The sequence below is a fragment of the Myotis daubentonii genome, chromosome X (assembly GCF_963259705.1).
Source record: "Myotis daubentonii chromosome X, mMyoDau2.1, whole genome shotgun sequence".
NCBI lineage: Eukaryota > Metazoa > Chordata > Mammalia > Chiroptera > Vespertilionidae > Myotis > Myotis daubentonii.
The window spans coordinates 93912993-93936194 of record NC_081861.1 but is presented as its reverse complement, the minus strand read 5'-3'; the positions used below and the strand labels follow the sequence as shown (position 1 = coordinate 93936194).

At 38.9% G+C, this 23202-nt stretch overlaps 1 protein-coding gene across 1 annotated transcript in view; it reads left to right on the top strand.

Moving 5' to 3' along the window:
• AR (androgen receptor) overlaps positions 1-23202 on the top strand; it is a 294693-nt gene that overhangs the window by 227855 nt on the left and 43636 nt on the right. The window contains exon 3 of the mRNA XM_059678799.1: positions 15775-15891. Coding sequence (XP_059534782.1) covers positions 15775-15891 — 117 coding nt within the window. The remainder of the gene's footprint in view (positions 1-15774; positions 15892-23202) is intronic.

Below are 23202 nucleotides of genomic sequence, written 5' to 3'. Positions count from 1 at the left end.
CAGTCCCTTTAGCATTTCTTGCACTGCTGGTGTGGTGGTAATACACTCCCTTAGTCCTTCTTTGTCTGTGAAGCTCCTGATTTCACCTTCAATTTTGAATGATAGCCTTGCTGGGTATAGGATTCTTGGATTTAGTCCCTTGCTTTGCATCACTTTGTATATTTCATTCCACTCCCTTCTGGTCTGATGTGTTTCTGTTGAGATATCAGTTGGTATTCTAATGGGAGATACTTGTAGGTAACTTAATTTTCTGTTTCTTTCTGGCAGCTTTTAAGGTTCTTTGTTTGCCAAACAAGGTTCTTTGTTTAAGGTTGATGTTTGCCAATTTAATTATGATGTGTCTTGGTGTTGGTCTTTTTGAGTTCATCTTGTTTGGGACTATGTGTGCTTCTTGGACTTGTGTCTTCCCAACATCAGGGAAGTTTTGTATCATTATTTCTTCAAACTGTTTTTTTATTCCTTGCTCCACTTCCTCTTCTTCTGGCTCCCCTATTATGCAGATGTTGTTCTGTTTCATGTTGTCCCAATGCTCCCTTAGGCCTTCTTACTTTTGTCATTTAGTTTCCAGTTGCTGCTGTGCTTAGCTGGTTTTTCTACCTTGTCTTCTAACTCGCTGATGATGTCCTCAGCTTATTCTAGTCTACTGCTGAAACTTTCCATTGTGTTATTTATTGAAGCTATGTTGTTCTTTATTTCCTCCTGATTCTTACACATGTTTTTGACTTTGTCCTCCATCGTCTTCAGCATCCTTATAGCCATTCCTCTAAATTATTTCTCTGACAAATTGCTTGCCTCCATTTCATTCATTTCCTTTTCTGATGACTACTCCTCTTTTTTGAATGTGTGTTGTTTCTTTGTCTCCCCATTTTGCTCTTCCTTTGTGATTGTTTCCATGTATTAGATCAAACTGCTATGCCTCCCAGATTTTTTGAGTTTGTCTTATATAGTAGGTGTTTTGTGATTGCACCCAGTGGTGCAATCTCTGTAGTTTTCTGGGCAGGATAATCTAGGAATGCCCCCTGCATGAGATATTTGTGTTCTCTTGGTGTAGTTGGGTCCTGAGTGTTATTGTCCTGTTCATGGATAGAGTGTGTGGATCTGTGGCTCGCTCTCTATCACATTGACCAAACAGCACAAAATAAAACGACAATACATGACACAAAGGGAACAAAACATTAATATACTCACAACACCAATAACTCCAATATAAGCGACCACCAGAAAAAAAACCCCACACAGAATTAGGAGAGAGAAAAGAGAGCAAAAATGATATCAAGAAAAGAAAAAAACATATAAGAGATTAAAGAAAAAGAAGAAACAAAATAATATTTGAGGAGAAAACACCACAAAACAAACAGATAAATTAAAAAATGCAAACAACTAACATCCAGAAAAAGGGGGGCACAGAATCTGTAGAGGCATAGCTTATATACAGAAAGTAAGTTTAAGGAATTGAATGAATAAGGGGAGGACCTCAGTTCAGTATAGAGGAGGTAGAATGGGAATGAGTGGATAAGAAGAAAACAAATTTTTAAAAACACTTAAGAAATTAAAAATAAATAAATAAAATTGAAAAATAAGATAAAATAAAATGACACTAAAAATTAAATAGAATGAAAAAAATAATGTGAAAAAATAAGAAAGAAAATTTTAAAATAAAAGATACAAATGAAATAAAATAATAAAATTAAATTAAAAAGTAAAGTGTTGTTCATTTCAGCTGAGTTTTTATTTTCCATGGGGACTGGTTTAAGAGCCCACTCTTTTGTTCTGTCTGTCACTTATTAGTTTCCTATTAGGTAGTCAGCACTGTGCTGAAGTTCCAAGTGATCCACCTATCCTCTGTTTGTGTCTATCTCCACAGCCTTGACTGCAAGCAGGTGGGACCAATCTTCCCACTTTGCCTCTCTGCCTCCTGTCAATATTTATCTCTCAAGCTTCTGTTTCTGACAGGGCTATAGGTAAGGAGGGTGCTGTATCACTTTCTGGGACTGAACAACCTCTCTTCAACCCAGTCCCTGAAGGCTCTTTGGGGCTATTCACTTGTACAACTCAGAGTATAGTCTGGGTGTGGCTGCATTACTTGCTTGAGGCTTCTGGGAGGGGATGGCTCTTCAGGAGAAAAATGCGTGCTTAGTTCCAGAGGGTCAGAAATGTCTCAGTGCCAGATTCCTGGTCACCTCTCCCTGACCTGCTCTCCTCCATAGCCTCTCCTCAGACTCCACAATTCTGCATCTCCACCTGCACCTCAGCCATGGGTGAGTTTTTGTATTTGAAAGGTCCTATGGACTGGGTTTAGTAAATAAAAGCAAAGACAGAGCAGAGGCAAAACAACCATGTGACTGCTAGTTTCTCTCCCCCAGCACTGTGCAGCTTAGGCAATTCTTCAAACCACCTCTCTGGGTTCAGTCTCTCACTGCTGTGGACTGAGATCTAGAATCCCCTCCTTCCAGCAGCCCTGTGGACTTCCTTTCCACAATCAGATGTTACACCTGTCCCCAAGGGATGTGGACTTGGTGCAGCATAGGTTCCTTCTGTCCCTCTCGGCTCCATGGTCTCATGACTCTCTCCAGCCCAGATCCCTGATCCTACCATTCTCCAGGTGTCTTCTGCCCTACTTGGCTATGAATTGTCTCATCAGCTGTATCTACTTTGCCAACTCTGGGTGGATGTTATTCGATTTAGATGTTTCTTCTATCTGCTTCTGGATAAGGCTAGAGACACATCTGCCTATTTGGCTGCCATTTTTCCCTCTCTGTGAGTGTTCCTAGGTCCTATTTTTTTTTTTTTAAAAACTTGACCATTTACTCCTTCCTATTTCTCTTTTTCTTTCAATATTTAGTTAATGCCTACCAGAATCAGATATTCTATTAGTTGTTTTACACACATTATTTCATTTAAATGTCCCTGCAGATCTATGAGTTGTTTTTTTTAATTAATAAATCTTTATTGTTCAGATTATTACAGATGTTCCTCTTTTTTTCCCCATAGCTCCCCTCCACCTGGTTCTCACCCCACCCCATGCCCTTACCCCCCGCCACTGTCCTCATCCATAGGTGTAAGATTTTTGTCTAGTCTCTTCCCGAACCCCCCACACCTTCTTCCCCTCAAGAATTGTCAGTCCACTCCCTTTCTATGCCCCTGCTTCTATTATATTCACCAGTTTACTCTCACTTAATTTTTAGGTTCACTTGTTGATAGATATTTATTTGTTGTCACTTTGTTCATAACTTTTATCTTTACCTTTTTCTTCTTCCTCTTCTTCTTAAAGAATATCCTTCAGCATTTCATACAATCCTGGTTTGGTGGTGATGAACTCCTTTAGCTTTTTCTTGTCTGTGAAGCTCTTTATCTGACCTTCAATCCTACATGATAGCTTTGCTGAGTAGAGTAATCTTGGTTGTAGGTTCTTGCTATTCATAACTTTGAATATTTTTTGCCACTCCCTTCTGGCCTACATGGTTTCTGTTGAGAAATCAGCTGACAGTTGTATGGGTACTCCCTTGTAGGTAACTGTTTTTCTCTTGCTGCTTTTAAGATTCTCTCTTTGTCTTTTGTCTTTGGCATTTTAATCATGATGTGTCTTGGTGTGGTCCTCTTTGGATTCCTCTTATTTGGGGTTCTCTTCGCTTCCTGGACTTGTAAGTCTATTTCTTTCATCAGGTAGGGGAAGTTTTCTGTCATGATTTCTTCTAATAGGCTTTCAGTATCTTGCTCTCTCTCTTCTTCTGGCACCCTGATAATTCGGATGTTGGTACGTTTGCAGTTGTCCCAGAGGCTCCTTACACTATCTTCATATTTTCGGTTTCTTTTTTCATTTTGCTTTTCCAGTTGGGTGTTTTTAGCTTCTTTGTGTTTCAAATCTTTGACTTGATTCTTGGGATCCTCTAGTCTGCTGTTGGATCTCTGTATATTATTTTTAATTTCAGTCAGTGTATGTTTAATTTCTGACTGGTCCTTTTCCATTTTTTTGGTATTCTCATTAAGATCCTTGAAGGTCTCACTAAGTTCCTCGGAGGTTCGTAGAAGGTTCTTGAGTAGCCTTATAACTGTGGTTTTGAACTCTATGCCATCCATTAGTTTGCTTTCCTCCATTTCTTTCATTTGTGACATGTTTCTTTGTCTCTGCATTTTTGGCTGACTGTGAGGACGCGCTGTGTCTACAGTGGAAAAACTGCTGTGCTGGAGACACCATTATGGCATAGAACTTGCTTCAGTGGAGCTTTGGTGCTCACTGAGTCTGCTTCTTGAGTGTGTCCTTTATGAATGTGAGGAGTTGAAATCTGGTATCTGGCCAGGGGTACCCTGGCTCCTGGATCTCCAAGTCAACTACTGTGTGAGTCCACCCATCAGGAGCTACAGCGATATCAGCAGATTTCTCCTCTTTGTTTGGGGTTTGGAAGTTTTGGAGCTCTCTGACCCAGCTGCAGTTTGTTAGGTTATGCTGCAAAAGTGCAGGTGATTCCTTTGTGCTGCTGGGAACAGCTTGGGTGGGGATGTAAATTGAGTGGGGCGGGATATCAGAGAATCACCAGGGCGGAGCAACAACAATGGCTGTCGTCAGCAGTCTCCGCGACTCCTCGCGTCTCTGCAACTCCGCGTCTCTGTGTCCCCGAGTCCTGCGCACCCACAGCAACAATGATCCCTGCGAGCAGCTCTACGAGAAAGCCACCCTCGCTTTCCGACCCACTGCAAGACAGTCCAGTTTCTCCTCGTAGGAGTCTGGGACCCAGAGTCTCGCAGTAAATGAGTTCAATGCATTCGAGAGCTTGTGTCTCCTTCCGATTGAAAAAAACCACGCACCCAGGTGCAGCAGCCTCATGCGCGCCTCCAAACCTCTGTTCTTGGTGCCTACCAAGTCTCAATGCACTTTTTTCTTTCCTTCTAGTTGAACTTCCACTCAGCCAGCTTTCCCGTAGTTCTGGATGATAGCTGCTTTGTTTTATAGTTGTAGTTTTAATATTGTTGTGGGGGGGCAGCACGTACAGGTTTATACCTTATGCCTCCATCTTGGTTCTGAGACTATGAGTTGTTACTTATATTTTATATCAAGCTAAACTGATGTCCAGGAAAGTCAAGTAACTTGCTCCAAGTTACAACTAGTAAGAGGCAGGGCAGGTATTTGAAATCAAAATGTGGAACTATAATGCCTCCTTTTCCCCCTGCTATACTACATTGGCTCCATTCTCTCTATAAAGTTTCCACTGATCCTTCTAGCATGTCCAATCTCACTCTTTTGGCCCCTTTGTAGAGCTTTCCTAGAGTCAGAAAAGAAATTTGGCTTCTTAGTGTGCCGCATCCACCACAGTGTGACTGCTTAAGGGAAATTCACTCAAAAGATTCTTTGGAAGAGACTTAGGGAAGGTAGCTATGAGATCATTGCAATGCAGGCTCACATCTCTCCTCCAATCAGGAATATTTCCACTCCCAATAAGGATGACAGTGACACTGCAGGCAATGTTGAGCACAACATTTCTTGAAGCTGTCACACATCTCATTAAGTCCTTAGTCAAACCTAGGCTTGGGTTTCTCTTTCTATATACCATTTGTTTTCTTTTCCTCTTTCTTTGTGTTTTCTTCTCATCTCTTTCTTTTTTGCCTTTCCTCCACCTCCACCCTTTCTCCTAGTCCTCTTCTCCCCCTCCTTCTCCTCCTGAATTTTCTCTTCCTACTCTTCTTTGTTCACCTTTCTTCCTCCTCCTCCTCTTTTTCCTCTCTCTCTTCCCCACTTCTCCCCCTCATTCTTTCTTACTTTGTTTGTCTTTAATCTTGACCAGAGCATACAAGTATTTTGGTAAGATCTACACTATAATTATCTTGATAAATAAATTTTAAAATTTTAAGAAATCAAATAAGAACAGCACCCAGAATGAGAGCATAAAGTAGCTGTGCACCTGAGCAGCAGATTAAATTTCATTTTCAAAACTTGATCTCAGTGCCTTTTTCTAGAACAATTTAGGGAGAAAAATCTGAATAATTTGATTAAAACTCTTTATTTTAATGTAGTACTTGATAAATCAATAAAATTAAGTATAGTTCTTAAGTGCTACACAATATAGGTTTCACCAGTAATTTCAGCCTTACTCAACTCTTCATGCATTCCAGGTGATTCCAGGAGAATACACACTATTCAAACAGCTCTCATTTACCATGTACATAAATTTTGCTTCACATATGTTATTTTTAATTATCATGGCTCTGCAAAATTGCATGATATGATCCCCATTTTACTAAAGAGAAAACAGATTCAGATAAATTATACTTTTTGCCACAACTAGTAAGTCAGATTGTTGGGATTCATAACCCAGTCCCTCTGACTTTTAAGTCTGTGCTCCTGCCACCACACCATACTTTTTTGCCAATTAACAAATACCTAAGAACAGGTAATAGAAGTTTCATAGTTTATGCTTAATAGTCTCTTAATCTCTCTACTAAATATTAATTTATTGATAGATTATTGAATTATCTTCATCACACTCTCCCATCATTTAGATATGAAGAAATTGAGGTTCAAAGGAAAGCAATGACTTGTCCCAAACCTTATGGTGAAGTATTGAAATCAAGCCATGTCCTACACCTCCTTGCTGCATTCCAGAACTCTCCTTCACTTTTTAATGTTATTGCTGCTTCATGCGTATTTATCTCCCACTAGATTGCAAGCTCCTAAAAGGAAATAGCTGTGATTATCTTTCTCCTCGGCAAACTTCAACACAGGCTAGACTGCTGGGTTTTCAGTAGGCATTTCTTTTGTTAACAATAAATACATTTTCTCTGACCCTATTATAAGAGCAGATTCCCCAATTATACCATATGGTGAATAGGCAACCACTTGTTGTGATGCTGACTCTATAAATTTGGAGCTAGGATGTGCTAGGAATAGCCCTTTTGGATTCTTCTCTGAAATAGTATGGAGTCTAACTCCCTTGTTGTGTAGATGGGAGTACTGAATCTCAGAGAGAGGAAAGAATTTGTCTCAAGGTCACAGTGACATTTATAACAGACCTTTAACATAATGTATACATTAGAGTAGGCAATACATGCACATGATACAAAATTTTAAAATCACAGAAGGTTAAAGAGTAAAAAAATAATTCCACCCTTCCAAACCTCAGACATGCACTTTTATTTCTCTGGGGCAACCACTAATGTTTTTTGTGCACCCTTGTAGACATAGTATATGCATTTATAAACATATACAGAAAATATATCAATTTTATTCACAGAACTAGTGTGCTGCATTGTTTTACATCTTGTTTTTCCTCCACTTTACAATGTATCTTGGAGATTGTTCCATCTCAGTATATCTAGAACTGGCTCATTTTTTAATGGATGCATTGTATGTCTGTATCTATTAATGGACATTTACATTGCAGTCTTCTGCTATTATAAACAATGTTGCATTGCATTTTCTTGTATATATGTCATGTCACACATGTGGAAACATGTTCTGGGTCAAAGCGATGCAAATTTTAATTTTGCAACTTTTGCCAAATTGTCTTTCATAAAGGTTGTAAAATGACTATTATGAAAAATTTGTATTTGATAATATTTATAAAAGAAATAGTTACTGTTCATTTTACAAAGGATTATTGTCTTTCTCTTACAGAAGTGCTCAACACTCTTTCAATGGTCAATCCCCACTCTACATATAAATGATAATTTATTTTAAAGAAATGTGACTTATACATTACTGTTCAGGAATGCATCTACTGAATAAAGCATGAGAAGATGGTAATATGTTTCTAAAATACAATTGAGTCTATACAAGCTGTGATTTCAATCATATTACCAAAGCCCATAAGTATGCTCAGATGCAAGTTCAAGGAAAGAAGAACACTCTTGTGTTCAGACCCAGCTAGAAAGAAGTAAAACAGAACCAGTGCTGTGCTAGTAAACTGTATCCCTGTCTTCCAAGGGCAGGGAGCAGTGGGGACCCCTGATATTTGTAGCATTTGCTGATTTCCATGATGTAGATATTCTTATTTCAAGTTACTAATAGGATAGCACTGATTGTGAAATTGGGAAGAGATACTAAAAATCTGATTTTATGAGTCACTGCAAGCGAAACTCAGAACCTAAGGGAAGAAAGCTTGAGAATATAAAACATGGGTGTGACCATATGTCAAATAACCTTAGCAGAAGTGGCTATTTCTCATAGAGTTTTACTTGATGAGATTGGATCCTGTAGTTTTTTTAGAAGGTCTTTCCAAATCCCATCAATAAAACATTATCTGGTGCTTTCCACACTACTCATTTGAATGGCTTCTACCTCACTCATTTCCAAAGGAGTAAAAAAGGGCAAGGGGCATTGTGGACTGTCAAATGCTTTTGCAATGTCAAACATTCATCCTGTTAATCTGGTGTCAGATGAAAAACTCCCTAAGCAGTCAACTCAACTGCAAGGTGCAACATCAGCAGCTCTCACATCAGAAGCAATAGGGGAATGTTGAAAACATCATAGTGTCTACCCTTTACCTCAATAAATTGAATCAATACTACTGAAAGTGAAACCAAGCATCAGTAGTTTGTAACAGGTCCCCAAATGATTCTAACTTACAGCCAAGATGGAGAATTACTGCCCAGCACAACCTGGTCCTGCAATCCAGTCAAATTTTCTTACCACCTCCCCTCCCTTATCTTATGCCAGCCACACTGGCCACCTTGCTATTCCAAGAACACACCAAATTCATTTATAACTTTAAGCCTTTCATTTGATGTTCCTTCTTTGAGAATATTGCTCCGCTGGCTCTTTAAATGTCTGGTTCATATTATTCAGGGTTAAATGCCACCACATTATAGAATATTTCCCAACTCTACCTAAATTAACTTTCCATTCTATCACAGCACTCTGTTTCATTTCCTTACTTGTATGTACCACCATCTGAAATATCTAATTTATTTTTATAACATTTATTACTTGTTGGTTTCCACCAAAAGATCACCCAACTTTAAGGCAAAGCCTTTGACTGAATTATCCATTGTTGTTTCCCTCGTTTCCTAGAATACTTCCTGGAACATAGAAGATGTGCACTCCAAGCTATCAGAAGATAGTTATTAAACATCTGCTATGGCTGCACTCAATGACAGATTCAAATACTACTAGAACTAATAAGTGAATTTGGTAATGTAGCAGGATACAAAATACATGTTCAAAAATGGATTTTATTTATATACACTAACAATGAACTATGAGAAAGGGAAACGAAAAGACAATTCCACTTACAGTTGCATCAAAAGAAGTAAAATATCTAGGAATAAATTTAATCAAAGAAGTAAAAGACCTGTACTCAGAAAATGGAAATATACAGAAGAAAAAATTTGAAGATTTAAATAAATGGGAGCATATACTGTACTTACAGATAGGGAAAATTAACATATTTTAATGGCCATACTACCCTAAGTAGTCTTTAGATTCAGTATAACTCGTATCAAAATATCAATGGTCTATTTCAAAGAACAGCCACAGAAATATTGAGAAAGAAGAACACGTTGGAGGTATCATGCTATCTGATATCAAACTATACTATTACAAGGTTATAGTAATCAAGTCAGCATGGTACTGGCATCAAAACAAACATATAGATTAATGGAACTGAATAGGGAGCTCAGAAATAAACCCATACCTATATGGTCATTTGCTATTTGAGAAAGGAGGCAAGAATATATTGCGATAAAGACTATTGAATAAATAGTATTGGGAATATTAGCGAAATACATGCAAAAAAATGAAACTAGGGCCCTAACTTGTATTGCTCAGTGGATAGAGCGTCAACCTGTGGACTAACAGGTCCCAGGTTCGATTCCGGCCAAGGGCATGTACCTTGGTTGCTGGCACATCCCCAGTAGGAGTTGTGCAGGAGGCAGCTGATCGATGTTTCTCTCTCATTGATGTTTCTAACTCTCTGTCCTTCTCCCTTTCTCTCTGTAAAAAAATCAATAAAATGATTACACCACACACAAGAATAAACTAAAATGGATTAAAGATTAAAATGTCAGACTTGAAAACATAAACCTCCCAGAAGAAAACTTAGGCAGTAAAATCTATCTCTTTTCTTAGCAATTTTTTCTGCTATATCTCTTGGGTCAAGGGGAACAAAAGAAAAATAAACAAATGTGGCTACATCAAACTAAAAAGTTTTTGCACAGCCCTAACCGGTTTGGCTCAGTGGATAGAGCGTAGGCCTGCCGACTGAAAGGTCCCAGGTTTGATTTCGGCCAAGGGCATGTACCTTGGTTGCGGGCACATCCCCAGTAGGAGGTGTGCAGGAGGCAGCTGATCGATGTTTCTCTCTCATCGATGTTTCTAGCTCTCTATCCCTCTTCCTTCCTCTCTGTGAAAAATCAATAAAAATATATTTTTTAAAAATGTTTTTGCACAGCAAAGGAAACCATCAAAAAAATTAAAAGATAACCTACTGAACTAGAGAATGTATTTGCCAATGATACATCTGATAAGGGGTTAATATCCAAAATTTATAAAGATCTTATACAACTCTACAGCAAAACAAAGAAACAAACAAACAATCTAGTTAAAAAGTAGGCAAAGGACCTGATAGACACTTCTCCTAAAAGGACATACAGATGGCCAATAGACATATGAAAATATGCTTTAAATCACTAATCATCAGAGAAATGCAAATTAAAACCACAATGAGACATCACCTCACACCCATCAGGATGGATATCATCAATAAATCAACAAACAAGTATTGGTGAGTATGGGGAGAAAAGGGAACCCTTGTGCATAGCTGATGTTAATGCAGACTGGTACAATTACTATGGAAAACAGTATGGAGTATCCTCAACAAATTAAAAATGGAACTGCCTTAGGACCCAGCTATTCTATTTCTTGGGATTTATCTGAAGAAATGCAAAACATAAATTAGAAAAAAATATATATGCACCCTTTGTTCATAATGGCATTATTTACAATAGCCAAGATATGGAAGCAACGCAATTGCCCATCAATAGATGAGTGGATAAAAAAGCATTGGTACATACATGCACAATGGACTATTACTTTGCCATAGAAAAGAATGATATCTTACCATTTGCAACCACATGTGTGGACTTTGAAGGTATTATGGAAGTGAAATAAGTCAGTCAGATAAAAAACAAATAAAGGGTGTCCCAAAATTCACGCAAGAAATTTGATAGATAACACAGGTTTATAATTAAAAATTGTAACTTTTTTATTGATTCATAAAGTATACAGTATAGGGTTATGTATGGAATAGCATATCGGGTAAATGGCCTCCACAGCTTTGCTGGCACATACACACTCTTTTGTTATTGCCTGAGCAGCCGCATTTTTGAAGAAGAATGTTCCGATGATGCCTCCAGCCCAAAATCTGCACCAAACAGTGACACGTTGTGGATGCATTTGTTTCTCAACAATCACTAGGGGATTTTCTGAACCCCAAATGCAACAATTTTGTCAATTAACCAAGCCATCAAGATGAAAATGAGGCTCATTGAAATTCAGCCACATTTATGCAAAATGGTCATGGAAAATTTCAACAAAAGAGTGTATATGTGCCAGCAAAGCCGTGGAGGCCATTTTCCCAATATCCTATTCCATACATAACCCTATAGTTTATACTTTATGAATCAATTAAAATTTTACAATTTTTAAATTATAAACCTGTGTTTTCTATCAAAATTACTTCTTGCGTGAATTTTGGGACACCCTTTACCTTAGATTTTAATTATATGTAGAATCTAAACAAAATAAATGAAAATACAAAATAGAAACACACAATACAACATACAGATAATGTATTATAGAACTGTATACTTGAAACCTATATATTTTTATTAACCAATGCAACTTCAATAAATTCAATAAATATAAATAAACAAAATAAAAACAGGCTCATAGATATAGAGAACTGACTGATGGTTGCCAAAGGAGGGAGTTTCAGGGATTGGGTGAACAAGGTGAAGGGATTGAGAGGAGCAAATTGGTAATTACAGAATAGTCAAGGAGATGTAAACTACAGCACAGAGTATATAGTCAATAATATTGTAATAACTTTGTTGGTGCCATGTAGGTACTAAAAATATTGGGGGAAACACTTTGTAAAGTATACTATTGTCTAGCCAAAATGCTGTACACCTGAAATGAATACAAAATAATAATGAATATAAACTGTAATTTAAAAGTATAATTAAAAAAAAACTAGTACAATGCCTGGCCCATAATAGAGACCAAGTAAATTAATATGCAATGGCATTAGTCATGCTGAGGTTTGCACTTCTTTTTGGATAAATTGTAAAGGATATTTGTGTTTTTAGGTCACCTTGTTTTAGGCCAAGAAGTACTCTGGGACAAGGTATGAACTATAGCTAAGGAAACTATCTGAGCTCCAAATTGAAAAAAATCCATTTTATTCTTTTCCCATTGTATCCTCTCTCATTAACAGGATGGTTAGCTTTCAGAAGTGGAATTTAAAACTCCTCTTGGAGCCTTATTGCATTGGCCATGCAACCATTCCTTGGCAAACTGTGGTCTAGTAGCTAATATTTTCCTTGAAAGTAGAGATTCCTTGAAGAAGTCAAGTACTCCTGACTTGACCTTATTTCAGTAATCAATGTAATGGGTTGAGGTTTGCAGCAGCACTAGTACTATAAAGAAGCCCCAGTTCTAGAACACCCATGGCACTGAAAACAAACTCACTGAATACAGAGCCTGAACTCTTAGAACTAATACCCATTAATAAACTGAATGACACTTGTAACACCATCCTTTCTGTGTTCACATTACAATCCTCAGTGTGAAGCAAAATAAAAAAGCTGCTAGCAAAGTAAGTTCTATTTATATGCATAAAATTCTATGTCATAATAGAAAGAGTACTGGCTTAAAAGACTTAGATTTTCCCATCTGTTAAATGAAAGTAATGATAGTACCTACCTCAAAAAACTACTGAGGTGCTCCATTTAAATAATATATTTAAATACCCTAATACACGCCTCATTCATAATAGATAGGTTTACTTATCCTTTTGGGGTCATCCAATTCAGTATTTTAGTGTTTTCAGGCAAGTCAAGACCTCTCCAGAACTCATCCTTGTAATGCAAGGGTTGTACTGGTGCAATTTTTTTTAACCTCGAAATTTTGGATTCCTTTGACAAAGGCAATGAAAGGAGGGAAGGGAAGGGACGGGAAGGGGAGGTGAGGGAAGGGATGGAAAAGGAAATTTTTGCTGAACTGGTTATTATTGACACTCCTATATGAAAGAACCTATTATAATAGCCTATTATAATAAGCTATTATAATAGTGCGCAAAATTGCATGAGACCCAGACCCTCAGGAAATCATGTGATACCCAGGACCCCCTAGTCCCACCAGTGCTGCGGGACTTCCCTGAGTCCCGGTGCACCGTGGGACCCAGAGTCAAGTCCCTGCCCACCCGCGCACAACTCGCTGCGCATGCAGCCTCCTGGTGACCGGTCTTTGGTCGTTACAGCATTACGACCACTGGGTTTTTATTATATAGATATTTTCTGTGACTGATCTATGCATTTTAGGCTAAGTGAAGGGAGAAGAAATCCAAGCTGTAAATTTGTGGCCATTTTTTTTTCTGCTATCAAATAGCTATTAATCTTCAATTTATCTTTCTTTCCCTACCACAATCTTCCTCTGCCAAAAGAATCATCCCTAAAATCCCAGTCTATCTAATAAACTAAAGAAGTACAGCAGTAAACGAGAGAAAAACAACCAGGGATTTGGAGAAAGTATGGGATGGAGGGGAAGGGATGCTCAAGCTCAGGCTGGGACACAGCTGGAGAAGTTCTCTGTGTTTTAGAGCAACAGGGTAGGCATCTCATCTATTTCTGCAGGTGACTCTATGCTTGTGGATCTACCTGTTCCTCTTGTGTATTGATTCAGTCAATTTTTTAATGAGGCCCTACTGAGTGCCAGGCCTGTACTATGAGCAAAGAGGAAAAGTATTGAATGAAATGTTTGTTTGTTTTTTCCCAGAGAGATATGAATTTTATTCTATTATTTTAACTTAAATTTTATTTTTGAAACTATTACGCATGCCCCCACTTCTCCCTTTGCCCACCACCACCCAGCTCCTGCCCTCCCTTACCTCTGGCCATGACAGCACTGTTGTCTGTGTCTATGGGTTATAAACATATGTTCTTTGGCTAATAATCCCTTCACCTTCTTTCATCCAGTCCCCCTACCCAAGCTCCACCCCTCTGACAGCTAACAGAATGTTCCATGTATCTGTACCTTTGATTTTGTTTTCTTCTTCAGTTTATTTTGTTCATTAAATTCCACATATAAGTTAGATCATATGGTATTTGTCTTTCTATGACTGGTTTATTTGGCTTAGCATAATATTCTCCAGGTCCATCCATGCTATCACAAAAGATAAGAGTTCCTTGTTTTTTATAGCTGCATAGTATCCCATTGTATAAATGTGCCACAGCTTTTTTATCCACTCATCTATTGATAGGCACTTGGGCTATTTCCAGATCTTGGCTATTGTAAATAACACTGCAGTGAATATAGGGTTGAATATATTCTTTTGGAATTAGTGTTTTGGGATTCTTAGGATATATTTCCAGAAATGTAATAGCTGGGTCCAAAGGCAATTCCATTTTTAATTTTTTGTGGAAACTCCAGTCTGCATTCCCACCAACAGTGCACAAAGGTTCCCTTTAACACTTGGCTTAATAGACATATGAAAAACGCTAAATGTCTCTAATCATCAGAGAGATGCAAATTAAAACCACAATGAGATGTCACTTCACACCTTCCAGAATGGTTACCATCAATAAACCAACGGACAAGTGCTGGTGAAGATGTGGAGAATAAAATATGTTGTTTTTTTTGAATGAACCTCCATGTCTGTCTTTGAGTAGCAGTGATCCTGAGGATCTCTGTGTTTGTGTTTGTGTATGTATGTTTCTTTGTATCTATGACAATTCAAGGTGTGCATGACAGTGATCATTTCTCTTGTTTTGGCTTCAGAGGACTTCCTTTCACTTGCTGTGATTCACTTCACAAGGAATGAGCCTATCTGTTTGATTTTTATAACCTACAGAATTGGGGGTATGATCACTAGCAATTTAAAAACAAATAGAAATCCTATAGAAATCCCCTTTATATAAATGCTCTTTTGTAAAAGTTTTACCTGTATTTTTATTGTAAAAAATAGCATGTTGCCAGCCAGTGTGACCTATGAACCAGGAGGTCATGGTTCGATTCCAGGTCAGGGCACATGCCTGGGTTGCAGGCTCAAGCCCGAGTGTTGGGCATGCAGGAGGCAGAAGATCAATGATTCTCTCTCACCATTGATGTTCCTATCTCCCTTTTCCTCTTCCTTCCTCTCTGAAATCAATAAAAATATAAACAAAATGAAAAAAAAATAACGTTATTAGTTCAAGCATGATTTCAGGAGTCAGGAAGAAGAAAAGTGACAATTTCCACCAATGATCATTTTTTCATGGGCATTACTGGCTTTTAGTAAAGGTTCGTACATAGATCATCTTATTGAACATACCAGTCAGTAGTCTTGACAAAGCAGGTATCATCAGGACCAGAATTGTTCATCCCTATGAAAACAAACAGAATAGCATTGAATTAAACCAGCCTGGTTTAATAGATTCTGTGTTATCAAATTATTTAGGGCCATTCTCTGTGCACTTCTTTCATCTGGCAGGATATATCTTTATGCCCTTGCTGCCTAGAAATACTTAAGGAGAGATACTCTGGAAAACCATTAACAGGTCTGTCTACTTTTATATTTATTCTCCCAGGGAAACAGAAGTACCTTTGTGCCAGCAGAAATGATTGCACCATCGATAAATTCCGAAGAAAAAATTGTCCATCTTGTCGTCTCCGGAAATGCTATGAAGCAGGGATGACTCTGGGAGGTATGATACTTTTATTCCTTTTTCTTATCTTCCCTTTCCCATCCTCATTCTCTGGTTCTCTCTTTAAACCAGATTTTCCTCTTTGCTATACCCCATTCTGGGGCTAAGCATGAGAGCAGGAGGTATGAAGCAAGAATCAGGCAGGACTCTCTTCAGGGATGAATGTGGACTTGACTAAGAAGGGTTCCCCAGAGGACATAATGGTACTGGCCTAATGTTGTTAAATGGTGGCTAGGATGAGAGAACTAAGAAATTCAGAACAATTAGAGGTGCAGGATGACCCAGGCACAGGCTGGCCTTGAACACCCAAGAATATCCATCAGTTAACTGCTGCCAATATTGTAGGGTTGGCCACCTAGAAAGAGAAGCTGCTTTTCTTTGGAGCCTATGACTAAGCTGCCAAGCAGAGCCAAGTTCTTATCCCACACCTCCTAGGGATGAACAGGTCTTTTAATCATACCCTTTTCCTTGCAAATCTATTGATAATTTCCAAAAGCATTTATTTTGGTAGCACAGTAGCTTGACCGAGGTAAGATACAGCTCTTTCAATGGCGACTCCACATAATAAGGTTCTCTGTTCCTTAGTCTGTGTCTATCATAAGCACTGGTACCATTCCAGAAAAGCTTTGCTGACACTTATACCCCCCACCAATTTCTCATTTCTTCATGTTCACATCTGTTTAATGCCAGAGTCATCTCTGCTGCCTTCCACTTCCAGAAAGATGCAACTTTCATGAGTAAAGCAAGATCATTAGTCTATTTTTATTTCAAAATGGAACTTGAGGAAAGACAAATCTACCTCTGAATGCCTAAAACTGTAGCTTCATACCTGAATACTCCTTATCAGCCTATCAGATTCTAGGAAAACGTATGTGCCCAGAATCCTGCCCTCTCCCCTCCCCTCTCAAGGCTAATTTAAAGCACTTGTCCATCTTTAGTTTTTGTTTGTTTGTTGTTGTTATTGTTGTTGTTTTTATGACATGCTCAATACCTTGTCTTCCTATGTGCATATTTATAAAAACCAACTTGTTTTCTAACCATGTGTGGGTCTTCATGTGGATAACTCTATACTCCCTTCCTTATAGGCCAGTAATAGCCCTTAAACAGACAAAAGTACTGCAAATAAATTGATCCAGGCTCAATATGAGATGGTTTTAACAGAAGCCTTTCAAGTAGTGTCTAGTATTCCCAGAAATCATAGGCAGATGCTCTGTGAGTGGTTTTCCAGGCAGTCACATCAAATGAAACTCAAATATTAAAAAAAAAATCAACCTTGTTCTTGTTTGCTTGGCTTCTCCAGATAAATCTCAATTGTAGTGGGAGGAATAAATAAGACTGGGATGGGGGAGTGCAGAAGGAAAACAAAAGGGAAGTTTTTTCCATGTGAATTTTATGACCCCATGTGAGGTTTCTGATACACTGAACTCTCATTTAGCTGTCTGTGAATTGTGTATAAGAGATGGGGCTTGCAAGTAGAGAACCCCTTAGTTTTCCATCTGTTGATATGCCCACTTTGATGCAGGTAAAGCCTAATGGCAACCAAAGTTCTAATGCAGTTGGCTCCCAATCTTAAAATTAGTGTCATGTCTCAGCCAGCATCCTCTATCATAAAGCAGTCTATGACATGATTACAGTGAACCCCTTTGAAAAGGAGTTTATGTATAAGAGATCATTTTACTACTCCTTATAGAAGATAGGCATAAATCTATAAATCTTTGGTGAGAGTGGTATGGTAAATTTACAAATTGACTTTATACAGTTGAACAAGTTAAACTTTGAATAGGCTTGGTAAACACAATGAAAATAAGCTGAAAATTGCTGTGGTTGACTTTATTTCACTTCCATTTCTGTAATATTTACTGTCTTTCTACTATGTACAAGGCACCATGCTAGGCAATAGAGCTTCAGGCAGGCAAATTTCAAGAAATGCCTATAAGATAAAAGGATTTTTATGTCATGTAAATGTCTTTGTCTGTGGAATCAGGAAGACCTAGGTTAAAGGCCCAGCTCCATTATTTATTGTGCCCTGTCTATGTCTCAATTTCTTCATCTGTAAGGTTAGAAATATCACTCTCACAGAGCTATAATGGGAGTCATATGCTATGATAAATGTGAACATTTTTGGTAAAGGACAAAGTGTGAGGATTTATTATGACAGTGAGGTTACTAGTAATTTATCTGGTTAGGATGTTCACAGCACTTCCCAGTTGGCTCTTATTCTGAGTTACTTGGCATGTCCTATGATAGTAACAGCTCCAACAGACAGAGAATCACCAGAAATCACTCTTGATTACCTCAAATCAAAAATACTGTCAAGATCTTTTGGGAGATGATGCTAGTAACTAAGATAATTATATATTGCTAGTGGCCCAGTGCACAAAAATCTGTGCACTCAGGGGGGTCCCTCAGCCCGGCCTATGCCCTCTTGCAGTCTGGGACACTTTGGAGGATGTCCACCTGCTGTCTTAGGGCCACTCCCAGGGAGATCAGGCCCAAGCTGGCAGTCAGACATCCCTCAAGCAGCCCAGCAGCCCTCGCGGGATGTCCACTTACCAGCAGGGAGCAGACCTAAGCTGCAGTTGGACATCCTTAGTGCTGCTGAGGAGGCAGGAGAGGCTCCCGCCACCACCGCTGTGCTGGCAGCAGTCAGCCTGGTTTGTGGCTGAGCAGAGCTCCCCCTGTGGGAGCACACTGACTACCAGGGGGCAGCTCCTGCATTACGTGTCTGCCCCCTGGTGATCAGTGTGTGTCATAGTGACCAGTCATTCCCAATAATTCTGCTGTTAGGGTCAATTTGCATATTACTCTTTTATTATATAGGATAGAGGCCTGGTGCACGGCTGGGGTGCTTGGCCAGCCTGGGTGAGGGGCTGATGGGTGTTTGCAGGCTGATCACACCCCCTTCAGGGTGGGGGTCCCCACTGGGATGCCTGGCCAGACTGGGTGAGGGGCTGATGGCTGTTTGCAGGCTGGTCAAGCCCCCCCCCCCCAGTGGGGACCCTCACCCCATGGAGGTTTGGCCAGCCTAGGTGAGGGGCTGATGGCTTTTTTCAGGCTGGCCACACCCCCTTTAGAGTGGGGGGTCCCTACTGGGGTGCCTGGCCAGTCTGGGTGAGAGGCTGAGGGCCATTTTCAGGCTGGCCAAGCTCCTCCCCTCCCCGCCCCCCGGCGACGGAAGTTCCCAGCCTCTCCTTTTTTTCTTTTCTTTATTTATTCTGGGATTTATTTACCTTCTATCATTGAAACTTTGTAGCCTTGAGTGGAGCTCAGAGCTGGCCATGGCAGGCGGGAATCTTGGCTTCCTCTATCACTGGAGCAACCAAACCTCCTGCTTGCTCCAGCTCTGTGGCTGCCGGCCACCATCTTGGTTGGGTTAATTTGCATATAATCTCTCTGATAGCCTGGTGGGCATGGATTAAGGCATAGCAAAGGTATGGTCAATTTGCATGTTTGTCTTTTATTAGTGTAGATGTTCAAGTACCATGTCAGTAAGAACCCAAATGTTTACCCTCTTAGACATCATTGCTTACAAAACAAACCTTTCCATTTTGCAAAATTTAAGTCTCCATTTCTTTTTCTTTACTTTTTTATTTTAAATTTCTTTACTGATTAAGTTATTACGTATGTGTCCTTATACCCACATTACCCCCCAACCCCCCCACTCATGCCCTCACCCCCCTGTTGTCTGTGTCCATCGGTTAGGCCTATATGCATGCATACAAGTCCTTTGTTTGATCTCGCCCCCTTACCCCCACCCTCCCCTACCTTCCCTCTGAGGTTTGACGGTCTGATCGATGTTTCTCTGTCTCTGGATCTGTTTTTGTTCCTCATTTTATATTGTTCATTATATTCCATAAATGAGTGAGCTCATGTGATATTTGTCTTTCTCTGACTGGCTTATATCACTTAGCATAATGCTCTCCACTTCCATCTATGCTGTTGCAAATGGTAAGAACTCCTTTTTTACTTCAGCATAGTATTCCATTGAGTAGATGTACCACAGTTTTTTAATCCATTCATCTACTGATGGGCACTTATGCTGTTTCCAAAGCTTAGCTATGGTGAATTGTGCTGCTATGAACATAGGGGTGCATATATATCCTTTCTAATTGGTGTTTCTAGTTTCTTGAGATATATTCCTAGAAGTGGGATCACTTGGTCAAATGGGAGTTCCATTTTTAGATTTTGAGGAACCTCCATACTGTTCTCCACAGTGGCTGCACCAGTCTGCATTCCCACCAGCAGTGAAGGAGGGTTCCTTTTTCTTTGAATCCTCTCCAGCTCTTGCCCTTTGTTGATTTGTTGATGACAGGTGTGAGATGGTACCTCATTGTCCTTTTGATTTGCACCTTTCAGATGATTAGTGACTTTGAGCATGTTTTCATATGTCTCTTGGCCTTTCTTCTGTCTTCTTTTGAAAAGTATCTATTCAGGTCCGTTGCCCATTTTTTGATTGTGTTGTTTATCTTCCTTTTGTTAAGTTGTATGAGTTTCCTGTAAATGTTGGAGATTAAACCTTTATCGGTGATAACACTGGCAAATATGTTCTCCCACGCAGTGGGCTTTCTTGTTGTTTTGTTGATTGTTTCTTTTGTTGTGCAAAAGCTTTTTATTTTGATGTAGTCCCATTTGTTTATTTTATTTTTAGTTTCCATTGCCCTAGGAGCAGTATCAGTGAAGAAATTGCTTTGGCATACGTCTGAGATTTTGCTGCCTGTTAATTCCTCTAGTATTTTTATGGATTCCTGTCTTATGTTTAAGTCCGTTATCCATTTTGATTTTATTTTTGTGTATAGTGTAAATTGGTGATCTAGTTTCATTTTTTGCATATATCTGTCCAATTTTCCCAACACCATTTATTGAAGAGGCTGTCTTGACTCCATTGTACATTCATGCCTCCTTTGTTGAATATTAACTGAGCACAGTGGTTTGCTTTGATTTCTGGGTTCTCTATTCTATTCCATTGATCTATATATCTGTTCTTGTGCCAGTACCAGGCAGTTTTGAGAACAGTGGCTTTGTAATACAGCTTGATATATGGTATTGAGATGCCACCTACTTTGTTCTTCTTTATCAGGATTGCTGCAGCTATTTGGGGTCTTTTTTTTATTTTTATTCCAGACCTGAGGTCTCCATTTCTTGCTTCCCTGCTGAAAATACTTGTTACGTTTGTTGTTAACTTTCAAATTCAATGTATATCACACCTTTATTCAAAAAATGGGAATAAGAAAGCAAGCATAAATACAGAATGGTCCTTCTGAATACTTTATCATTAGAATTCTTTTTTCATAAAATTTGTGTTTAGCATAGACATTTTGATCAACTTGAAAGATAATTAATATAATTTTATTTATTCTTCCCATCATTCAGCTCTAAATTGTATAATCCATTCCAAAATAACAACTAGGAATGTGGCCTTGGACAAGTCTCTGCTCTCCTCTGAGGTTCAGTTTTCCCATCATAAAATTGGCATGGTAGGCTTCCCCAAGAACCTGTATGGCACTGCTATTTTGTGATTTTATATGTAAAGTCACAGAAAAAGAGTTGCAAGTTTATCAGCTCTTTTTTATCAGCTCTTTTTTATTAGCTCTTGTTTATTGTCTATCTACTTCTTCCAAAAGTATAGATAAGTCTAAACTTGAGTGCCTTGACCTGCATAGTAATTTTAGCTACCTCATGTCACATCAAAGTAAGATATATTGTGTGTCTAAAAGTAGACTGGATAAATAGATTAGTGCGGGAGTGGAGATCAGAAGAGCTGCCTTTGTATCTCAGAGAATCTGGCACTCTGCAGTTGATGGCTGCTCGGTCTTCAGGCCTTAAGATCTCTAATCTGTTTTTTGGTTTTTTTCTATAGAGTTCCATCTACTGTTTGGCATGGGACCTTCTCAATTCAGAGGGACTTGAAACACGCAGCCTTTTCCTTCCTGCTTCTAGTCCTATCTACCTGTTCATAGCTTTTTTCAATAGCAGCCCTTGGTGTTTATGAAAGGTTCCTGGAGGTGATTGGATTCTCAGGATTGTTTCCTTGAACACTACCTCCAGGCTTCCAGCTGCCTATCTACAATAAGGATAGAACTTTCTTTGTACATGGTTCATTTATGGCTGCTTTTGAAAAATCATATATTGCAAACTGCTTCCAAAATCTAACTCCCTTGCCTACTTTGAATTTAAGAAAAGTTATAAACATAACTGTCTATAAATGGATTTTCTCTCCAGTGAATTAAATGTGGTTTTTCACAGGCTATGTTTAGAATAAATCACAGACACGTTTCACTTTCCTCTGTGCTTCTCAAGGTTGTGATCTCAGTTTCCAAGATGGAATGAGAAAGAGTGAATTGCTCTTATCTGCTGTCTTCTCCCCTGACCCCTCCCCCTTTTCACTTTCCCTCCTATTCCTCCCCAGACGTTACTTTGCTTTGTGTTTCACAACACAAAAAGTTCTCAGCCTTTAATAAATAGTATTGGTGCCTGATACTTTCTCCTTTCTTGGACCAAGGAAGATGGTAGACCTTCAAGACTTTCAGGTAGCAGCCAAACCCCAAAAGAGTAGAGGAAACATGGAACTCTAGAACATGTAAGACTCTGAGGTGTGCACCATTTTCTTCGGAGGTTATCTATAATTGTCTTTTCTACTGGGAGACTGAACTCCACATCTGAGATTTAAACCTGTTAACAGATTTGCAGGTTTAAACAATCGCCATAATTCTCTAGTTGGGAGGATTGCTCAGGGAACCCCTGGTCATGGTCTGATGTTGTCATGGATTCTTTCGTTTCTAATATTGAAGACAGACAGTCTTGATGCCAGACCTTTCATCATTCTTCATGCTCAAGAGCAACCCAGTATTAATACTTCTGTCCTGAGTGCAACTGAGGGATTCTAATGCTGACATGCTACTCATGGAATTGTCTCTAAGGAGACAGATTTCATAGCATTTATTCATTTGTCTATTTATTCATCCATCCTTCTAGGAAGCCATCTAGATAGTCCTTCCATCTTTCCATCTATTCATTCATCTATTTATCTGTTTAAAAATATTTATTGAGTTTCAACTATGTTAGGCATTTTAAAGAATCAGAGATTAATAAGATATGATCCCTGCCCTCAAAAAGTTAAACAAGGAAAGAAACACAGTGATAATGAATACATCTTCATCTTAAAGGATAAATAGGAATGACTAGAAAGATATTGAGTGAGATATACAGGAAAGGGCATTCAAGGCAAAGGGCACAGGTTGAATAAAGGTGAAAAGACATTAAAAATGTATCGAGGATTTGAGTAATAGCAAGCAGTTTAATATGGTTAGATCT